At 33.0% G+C, this 10,540-nt stretch overlaps 1 protein-coding gene across 1 annotated transcript in view; it reads right to left on the reverse strand.

The window, feature by feature from the left end:
- LOC111050927 overlaps positions 1 to 6,739 on the reverse strand; it is a 41,674-nt gene extending 34,935 nt beyond the window's left edge. Inside the window, exons 1-2 of the mRNA XM_039441506.1 lie at positions 5,856 to 6,739; positions 814 to 975 (exon numbers count right to left, since the gene is read on the reverse strand). Coding sequence (XP_039297440.1) covers positions 814 to 975; positions 5,856 to 6,551 — 858 coding nt within the window. The 5' untranslated portion in view covers positions 6,552 to 6,739. The remainder of the gene's footprint in view (positions 1 to 813; positions 976 to 5,855) is intronic.
- Between the last annotated feature and the right edge of the window lie 3,801 nt (positions 6,740 to 10,540).

The raw sequence follows: 10,540 nt of genomic DNA on the forward strand, positions 1-10,540 counted from the left end.
GCATTGATTGAATAAAAGACAGATGAGTAAAACGTGATATGGATTTAATAGCCTACCTTATTCATTGTACTAAGCTTTTCCAACATGCGTTTTTAAGCAGTTGCAAAACATAATTTTTTTTATTTCGCAGTTTTCTATTTCTTGTCAATGTTTTTTCAATAAATCTAGTTTGTTGCAACCTCATTCCGACATTTTCATAACAAACTGATCAAACATTTCCAACATTAGTGGTAAGATTGAAAGGAAAATAGAACCAATGTCACCCTCCGGCTCATTTGCCTTCATGCAAGAACAACCAATGTCAGTTTTTTATTGATATGAATAAAACATTACTTTACTAATGTATGGAGGAAAACATATTTACCTGGCTAAAAACATAAAAAAATCAAGGGAAAATAGAACGAGATATTATGTAAGCCATATTGATCTATTTTTTGAAATGCTCAACCTCAAAAGTTGGATTTTTGAAATTGGTTATTCTTGTTTTAAGGTACAAATTATTAAAACGCTAACCAAACAATAGAACTGATGAATAGTGAAACCACAACTGACTTTAATTTCTTACTTGAACTTCCCAAAATTCCACCCATGTAAATTTCACTTATGCTACTACATTTTTAACTGGATCTGTCACTCTATAACTCGTTAATAAATCTTTTCTGTCTTTTACTATGAACTTTTTTATATTTTCTACCATTACAATTAGCTTTATGTACAGTCAGAATCCTGAATGCTTTCATTTTTCAAATAAGATTATATTTTTATATATTCCTCAATCCTAGAAGAACGTATTATATCCTGATATTGAGTTACCTGCCATAATCGTTGCATACATCTTAGTGGCAAAATTACAATATATTTGAGTAGAGGCATTATTCTATTATTCATTCCCACATCACCTTCATTGTCATCAGGTGATATATTTTCATCCAAGACAGATTTGATAAACACGTCCTTTTTTTGTTCACACTCCATCTAAAAAAAGAAGAAAATACTCCTTATATTCCTACGATATAAAATCGACCATAAGAAAGATTGATTTGAATTGAATTTATTGCTAAAATTACAAATACATATTTGTACAATATTAATAGAAAGAAAAATAAAAATCTTAGTACCCTTTTTGAAATATTTAATCACAACATGTTTCGGACATTGATGCCATTTTCAAGTGATATGGAGTAAATAAATAAATACTGCTAGAAGATTCTTATTTTGATCATATGTTAGTGTATTCATATGATTTTATGAACTAAAACTATAAATTGTGGATTTAAATTCGCATGATTTTATCAAAAATTTGGTTATTGGTGTCTAATTGGATTAAGTTTATTATTTTATCTCTGTTTAATTTTGCTGCTTTATAAATATGAAATTCTTCTTTGACATTCAGTTTCTTCGAAACATGTTGTGATTAAATATTTCAAAAAGGGTACTAAGATTTTTATTTTTCTTTCTATTTCTATAAAAGTAGCCCTATACAGAAAAGAGATTGTACAATATTAATTACAAGAGTATACAATACAAATAGACATTGATTTTAACTTGAGTGTAACAATATTATCAATGTAATATTTGACACTGCCAACATAAGAAACCTTGTGTGTTGGCAGTGAGTCGCAGTTCACTTATTCTGCTTCTAGTACCCAATATACAATTCAAATTTTATAATGTAAAAGTATTACAGTAATTTACAAAAATCGCAAAAGCTTGAAAAAAAACAAAACTTAAGAATACTACATATTATATTATAAAGTGATATCCAATTATTTATTGTGACGTCTTGAGGCTATCATGACAGTTAATCTTTCAAAAAGAGAAAATAAATACAATAAAACTAAACTTCTGCAAGATGACGTGGGACAATTGTTATACCTGGTTTAAGAACCTGAAACTGAAAAACCATCGTTCACAGTTTCTAGTAACAGTGCTTGTTGTTGGGTACAATACTATACTTCATACAACTATTTTGAAGAATATATTCTGCTCAATCCAATATTCTATACTTTTAAGTAAATTACGTGAGATTTATTTATCTATAAAATCGTTTGGAATCTTATTTATAATGTAGTTACAATAATATGTAAATTGGTGCCTGCATATGGTTAGCTTGATGAATTCTGTGTTGAATCTATTGTTAGGACGTGTATTATGGGGTGAAATATGTGTAGCAAAATTCGATTTATTCTTATTAATATAGAGTATTATGTTTTTCATATAATTCTGTCTTATTGTCGGGACCTTAAATTCAAGAAAAATTCCCCTACTAGGATAGAGTCGTGGCTTTCCTAATGCAGCTCTTATAATATGTTTTTGTAGGATGAATAATTTTTTTAAATGAGTATCATATGCAGCTCCCCATACTTCATTAATGTATTGAAATAATGAGTGAGCATACGCAAAGTAAATTTTTCCTATGTCTTTGTTTTTGATTTATTTATTTTGTAAAAAATGTAAATGAGGTATTTCAACTTTGAGCACAAATAGTCTATGTGTTTGTTCCATTTTATATGTTGATCCAAGAGTATACCAAGATATTTAATTGTGTGCACCCTTTCTAATTTTTTATGTACTTCTGCATTATCCGCAGTGTTTTCATTGTGATTATTTGTTGTTCCTATTGTAAGATTAAATCTGTTGCTGGTTGTCCAGTTATATTGGGTGAAAAGGTGATGTACTTAGTTTTGTCTGCATTTAAAGTCAAGATATGATCTTGCAGCCATTTTTTTACTATTATCAAGTTTCTATTGTCCATATTGAAGGTTTCTTCCCAGCTTTTGCCACTGAAGATCAAGACAGTGTCATCTGCAAAAGACAGGGTGGTGCAATCTTGGAGGTTTAGTTCGAGTAGGTCATTCACATACAACAGAAAAAGAATTGGTGATAACACAGAACCTTGGGGCAAGCCGAACCCTGATGTATATTTAATATCAGTTTGACCATGGAGATTTAGGTATTGTTTCCGTTCAGTTAGGTACGAAGAAAATAAATCATTTGCTATGCCTCTAATTCCAGATATGTCTAATTTGTTTAATAATATATTGTGAGGTATGGTATCAAAAGCCTTTTATAGATCCATGAATACTGCAAGAGTTTTTCTATTGCTATTAAAATTGTCAAAAAATATTTTGTTCAGGTGGATGACTGCATCTTTAGTAGACTTATTTTTTTGAAAACCAAATTGCTTTTCATTTATTATATTCTCTTTTTCCAAAAAACACATAATTCTGTTTTTTATTATTTTTTCCAATATTTTTGAAAGGTTGCTTATTAGGCTTATAGGTCTATAATTTTCTGGTTTATTCAAATCTCCAGATTTAGCTATTGGGATGATTCTGACTTCTCTGAATTTTTTTGGGAAATATCCTTCATTTGTTGAATATATGTTCTAAGGGTCCAGTTATGTAGTGAGAGATTTTTTTATGAAAGGTCCTGTGAAGTTATCGGGTCCTGGTGTAGATTTGTTTTTCAACTGATTTATAATTGGAATTATTTCGTTTGTGTTTGTGGGGTTCAGAAAGATACTGTGTCGACATGAATTTGATAGTGATAAAGGAACTGGAATATCATCAACATTTCCTGATATTTTTTAGGCAAATGATACACCTACATTAGCAAAGTAATTGTTAAGTATATCTGCATCTAGGCTTATTTCTTTTGTGTTTTTCTTCATTTCAAGCAGCTCGTGAATGTATTCCCAAGTTTTCTTGACACTATTCCTATTCTCATCAAACTTCTCTTTAAAATAATCTATTTTCGCTTTTTTTATTAAATTATTTCAAGTATTTCGGTAGTTCTTGTAGCGGGTTTACAATTCAATATTGTTTGGCTGCCGAGAGAGTTTCCTGTGTAATTTGTCTCTTTCTCGAATTGCATTGGCTAGACTGGGTGTAATCCATTTTTTACTGGTTTATTATTTTTTACTTTGTCTGATTGTTTTTGTTATTTTATTTGTAAGTTGTGTTAATTTTTCTATGAAATAGCTAACAATTGCATCGATATTGTCGGTGTTGTAAACATCAGCCCAGCTTTCAACCTGTAAGTCAGCTATTAATCCGTCGAAATCAGTTACAGTTTTGGTCCATTACTCCCCTGCTACCGCGTTATTTTTCAAGGCTTCACTCAAGTGTAGTGAAATACTGTAGTGATCTGTTATATTAGTTTTAATAATAACGCCATGTTGCAGGTCTCCCATTGTTTGCCCCTCCTTAAAAAATATGTGGTCTATGCAGGACCCATTCCCATTCACCATCCTTCTCGGCTTATTGATGTAGGATTTAAATCCATCGATATGCAGAGTACTCAAGTACTCATTTGTTAAATTATTGTTAACAAAAATATTAAGATTTATATCGCCCATTAAAATTACATTGGTAGTGTACTTTATTCTGTTTAAACAACGTCTAGACTTGATATGAAATTATTAATGTTGGTAGCTGGAGAGCGATAATTAGGTTCTGAGGTTCAAATGAGAATAAATCATCTGTTTCACTTGTATCATGATAGCCTATTAGATCATCATCACATTCAAGAACTGACATATAATATCCTATAAAAGTATAAGACTATTCTGTGGAATTTATAATAATATAAACTCCAATGAAGAAAAAAATGAAGTAAGTTAAGGATCAAGAAGATGAAAAAAAAAAATTGTTAATAACAAAAGTGGGTAAATTACCAATCCTGCGACTTCCCGCCGCGCCTCTTTTGTACAAGAAAGACAGTCTTTCCGTCACATAGAAAGATCCAGAAACTTAATTAAAAAAAGAAAATAAAGTGATTAAGTGGAAAAATTATTTTAAACAAAAGTAGGATTTTCTGCTAAGTCAAATAACAAAGATACAAGCTCAGAGATAATACAGTTTGAAGTAAAATAAGCTGATATTGTAAACATAACGACCATAAATAATATAATGAATAAACTGTTTCAATTACCCCCTACAATCCATTTAAGGCGATGAAGAATAATGAATACTAAAACAGAAAACATGGCTATGAAACTGTTATACTGTATGCATTCACTGAGCTGGAACACTCCGAAGATAAGGTCAGTGTTTGGTACCTAGGTTATAACAATTGATATCCGGGAAATGCCACAGATAATACCAGACCGCTATTCGGGCATCCACCATTTTATCTATTGTTGATTTCGATTTTGCGATAATTAATTTGTACAAACGAAATCTTATCATATTAGCATTGCACTAAGCTAGTATAACAGTTAAGATACTACACAGTGTAGGCCATAACTTTGTCATTCTTGACTTCACTGAAGAGCGAGAGAAAAGAGATAACAATAAACGATAGTGAACGCACAAGAAGAATTCATTGATAAGCTGTTTTTGTATTTGCAGGGTATAAGGTATCTCTGAACTGTACTGTGAATCGTTTGTTTCAACTAAAAGCCATTTGATATTGCAGCAGTCACAATAGACAACAGTACATGGCCCGCTCATCGGAGTGATTCATTCCAACACTTGCCCGATAATATTGTTAGATTCCTCGATTCTCAACATATCAATATGTTTCTTCATAAAAGAATTTCATGCATAAGTATATGAATATGATGTATATAATATAATATTATTAATCTGTTGGGTTCATTTTATAATATTTTATATGGGGAGAATTTCTTTCTTTCAACAACATGCCACTTTGAAACATACGGTTTAACTATTATTAATTTAAACCATAGCAGTAATAAAAGCTTCCAGATCCTTATCACTGTTAATCATTGACACTTTTCCCTTATCCACTGGTCTTACTTTAATGTTGCCTGCTCTATCCACCCACACATATTTGAATCCCTTCTCCTTTTGAAGTTTCTTTAGTTGTGACAGAATCTTTCTACGTACCACAGTCAGTGACAAATTGATGAACACTGGGCGCTCCTCCGTTTGAAATCCGACGTCGCGAGTGGAAAGTCTCCTCACCTGTTTCTTCCCATCAAGTACCTTGTGCGCGTTATCGCGTCGGACGAATTTCACGATGATCCCGGGAGAGTGTTGGTTTGCCCCCTTGGGCAGGCGGTGGCAGCTGTCTATCGCCTCCGGACCCAGGTCAACACCGACTGCTTTACATGTAGCCAGCACAACGTCATTGGTTTTTTCTCCATGCACAGTAGGAATCCCGTGTATTTCGATCATATTTCTACGGCCGTACTGTTCGAGCGAATCAACCCTGTCGTTTAGCACCTCTACCCAACCTTTTAGTTTTGTGTTTTCAGTTTGTAAATTTAATATAATATCCTGCTGGGTCTTTATTATGCCTTCCAGCCTAATTAAGGTGTCAGAATTAGCGTTGAATTTAGTCAAACAAGCCTCGAGCGAATGTTCCAATCTTACCTGACCTTCACTAAATTTGTTTTCAAGGTCAGACATAGTTGACTTGAAACAATCCGCTGATACGTCGGACAGCGCACTAACGTTAGCTAACGACGATTTCGCCGGCGTTGCAACTGTATTATCATTTCGTTGACTACGTAGCTTAGCCTCACATTTTTTGCACGACCAGGAATTCGACACTAGGAGCTCTAATTCCGTATCAGTCATTTTTTCCCAACAATACACTGTCCATGGAACATGGACTTACAAATAGAACAAACCAACTTGTCCTTCGCCTGTCGATTAACTGAAAGACTGCAAGTTTCACAGACACTCATTTTTGACTTTGATAAGAACTCGAAAGTGAAGGGAAAATGAAATAAATCCTCAATTGAACAGTTTAGAAAAACGGAAAACAGTTAATATTAAACAAGAGGCACGACGCAAGAACGAACAAACTATTTCATTCAGAGATAAGAGAGCACCTGAACTTGCGTCTGCTCGCGGCAAAATCTAATCGACAACTGTGTAATAATACTGATTGTAATAATAATTATAATAATATTAGTCCAGTCAAATGGTCGTTTTTCAGGAAACAGCCACGAAAAAAATTTCTCGACAGTTCAACATGTATTTTGGGGCGCTGAATTTGAATCTGAAATTTGCTGACACGCCAGATGGCGACTTCACCCCCAAAATTTCTGACTTTTTTAAATTTTTCGATTTAATTTCGAAAACCTTGAGCTTTTCGAGATAAAGCATTCTCTACAAAATTAAAGACAATAAAATTTCCAATAAATTGAGTGGTCGCGCAGGACTCTACCATTTTTGATTCTGGAGCTAAGAATTTCCATAGAATGGGTATTTTTTGAGGGTTTTTCAAAATTATGCAAACCTACCTAATTTGATCAAAAATAGAAAATTCCTCTTTGAGTGTATTTTAGCCCATATATCGATACACAAAAAATGGCGAATTTCTATATTCAAAACTGTGTACCTCGGTAACCCGAAATGATAAAAAATGGTACTTGGTCTTGATTTGAAGAAAAGAATCTCCTCTTTCACGTGAGGTGGATGCTTTTTGTGAATATATAATCGTGAAGTAAGATACGCTTGTTTAAAAAATCAATAAATTTGCGATATTTTCCTCATTTTCACAGTCTCGACAGTTTTTCAATAATAAACAGTGATGCAATATGAATTTAAGAGCAATGTTATAATTCGGAAAAAGGGCTGAAACAGGCACTTCGTTCTAGCGTGTTTCGGACGCTATTTTTCAACCGATAATCATGAAAATGGTACCAAATTGTTCAGAAAGATTTGGACATCTGGCGCCGTACCGCCAAATTCCAATTTTCCAACTATAAAATGACTTTAAAATTCGATGAACTTGGAGAAAATTTGGCAAAGTTTGACGTTCAATAGGAAAAAATTGATAAGTGATATCAAAATTTGGCGGTACGGCGCCAGATGTCCAAATCTTTCTGAACAATTTGGTACCATTTTCATGATTATCGGTTGGAAAATAGCGTCCGAAACACGCTAGAACGAAGTACCTGCAAAGAACTCTATATCGAGAAAGCTTCAATTCCCTACTAGCCTTTCGAAAAAGTGTGGTCGAACTCACTAACACAGTCCCAACTGCTATGATTGTGAGTGCACACACTCACACCGGAGAACCGGAAAACTGGTTTTCGGCGTCGAAACAATTGATTCTTTTTGTTCAATGAGATATTGCCCGTCTTCTTGTCTGCGCTATTGTGTTTTATGTTACATACTATATTCATATAATATGCTCTATTATTCTATATGCTTATACAGTAGTTTGACATCCATATTATTATTTATTCCCATTTCATTTCAATATCATATGAGATCTGTACTATATTCTATTTGTACAGCTATTTTGGAGACATGGTTCATTCTTCTCTCATCGAATTCTTTATTATCCATGTTGGGCCATGCATGGCAATTCAAATTCAATCCAAGAACTTTAAATGATACTTCCCGGGAAAAATTTAGTTTTGGAGAGATCAAGTTTTACATGTTTTTTTCTTATACTGTAATTAGAAAACAACCAATCATTCCTAAATTCTCGAGAAAAAGTAAGTTATTGGATAATATGAATGAATAATAGTTCATGCTTCAACGAAAATTTCTGCAATAAAAAAATACTTTTAGTATACTGCAAGATTTCCAAGATAAGCCAATTCTCTGTTCACTTTTTTCATTTACATTTACTTTCTTTGAAGTAGTAATAGGGTACAAGTATTCAATTGGAAGAAAGGTGAAATGCAAAAACTAATGTACAGTATGACACTGTACATTGTCATTGTCCAGGAGTGGTAACGTTGGGGGGGGGGGAGATTGCGCAGACTGCGTCCTTGTCATTGTAGTGAGGGGGGGTTTCCAATAGGGTCAATATTGTAACGACTGACGATCTTCTTTGGAATGTTTTCTGAATCGTGCAGAATCACAAATACTTTGCTTCTGAATAAAATTATGCTTATATGAATCATAAATTTTTTGGGTTTAGGCGCCTGCTGGCGCCTGCGCGGTAGATTCTATTAAATTCATAATTGACCAGAAATGAATTCGATTGTTTATAAAATAGAAAAATAGACAGTTATCAACTGTCCATTGTTCAGTTGTTTACAGGCCGTTGTACATGGTGATCTGCACTTGTTTTGGTGAATCAGGAATTAGGTACTTCTCGTAATATTTGCTACCGTATATTAGCCCAGTTCTGAATCGTGCTAATACAGTCACAAGTACTTTGCTTCTGAATAAAACTATGCTTATGAATCATTGTAGCGTTATCATATTTAGCGTTGTTGTATGATTTGAATTTTTGTGCCCTGTTAATTATTTATTTATTTATTAGATTACCACAAACAATATAATGATCGGGAAAGAAAAAACAGGCTATTGCCCAAAACTTTTCAATTTCCTAATTCAGTTTCAAATTGTGCAAATATTATACATAGGTTATGTCCATTTCAATTTTCTACACCAAATCACAATCTGAGAGTATAGATAAGAATAAAACAAACAATTTAAAATTTTGATAGATTGATAGTAAAACTTTTGTAAAAAAAACGTTAAATTCACAAAATAGAGAATAAAACCACTTATATTTTGAGCTCGAAAATATAACGTTCACCTTAGCTATAAAACAGCTGTTTCATGTTATCATGGATAATAAAAACCAATTAGATTTGATTTATTATAATATTATTGGAATCATTTTTTGTTCGTGATTTTCCCTGATAATATACATAAATACATTGAAATATTTGATCATGTACTCCAAACAATATTATTACTGGAAAAATTAATTCCTATCTGGAATCAAAATAAATATATTTAAATCTCAAGAATGAAGAATCATGATTTTTATTTGTCTATGCATGAACCATTTTATTAACAGCCTTCAGCACTTACTGTATCTATATAATACTGGTCGTCAGGCTCGCTTCGCTCGCCATATCCGTTTAGCCAGACACTTAGTCTGTACCCCCGACTGGATCGTCGTAACATATGATAAAAATGCTCAAATGAAAAATGCAGGCAAGCGAAGCGAGCCTGCTGATCTCATTCTTGGACAATCCAGTCGGGGGTCCAGGGCTAGACGGATATGGCGAGCGAAGCGAGCCTGACGGCTAGTAGTAATATAATATTCCCAGGAATAGCTCTGATTGAAGTAGCAGTACCTAATCAATTTTTCCGCGATAAATCAGGACCTCCTAAATAGGTATTTAGGAGGTACTGGATAAATTGGTATTTAGGAGGTCCTGGATAAATGCATTTCAATCTTAAACTTGGTGCCAACCTAACAAAGTCAACTCAACTTAATGCCAAATGTAACAAAAGTTTTAATTTAGTTACCAGAACAACTCTGTGGGTAGATGACACAAGTTGATAAGTCACATTTTTGAACATATTGAGTTATGCATATGGTTGTGTTCAGAAAAATTAGATCTATAAGATGGTACTATCTAAGTTATATAATAAGAGAGAGTAGGGTTGTGTTTGTTCATGTGTTCGTTTGTTCGCATCAAAACATGTCAACTTGTGGATTGCATACCGGAAAAACGGGAATGATTTAGATTTCCAAATTTTGCACATAGATTCTAAAAGAATCAATCTCGTGCACCTGGAAGCCCAAATTTTAATTTTCTTTTTAGATTTTTCAGAATTAATGTTTAAATTTCATT

The sequence above is a fragment of the Nilaparvata lugens genome, chromosome X (assembly GCF_014356525.2).
Source record: "Nilaparvata lugens isolate BPH chromosome X, ASM1435652v1, whole genome shotgun sequence".
Classification (NCBI taxonomy): domain Eukaryota; kingdom Metazoa; phylum Arthropoda; class Insecta; order Hemiptera; family Delphacidae; genus Nilaparvata; species Nilaparvata lugens.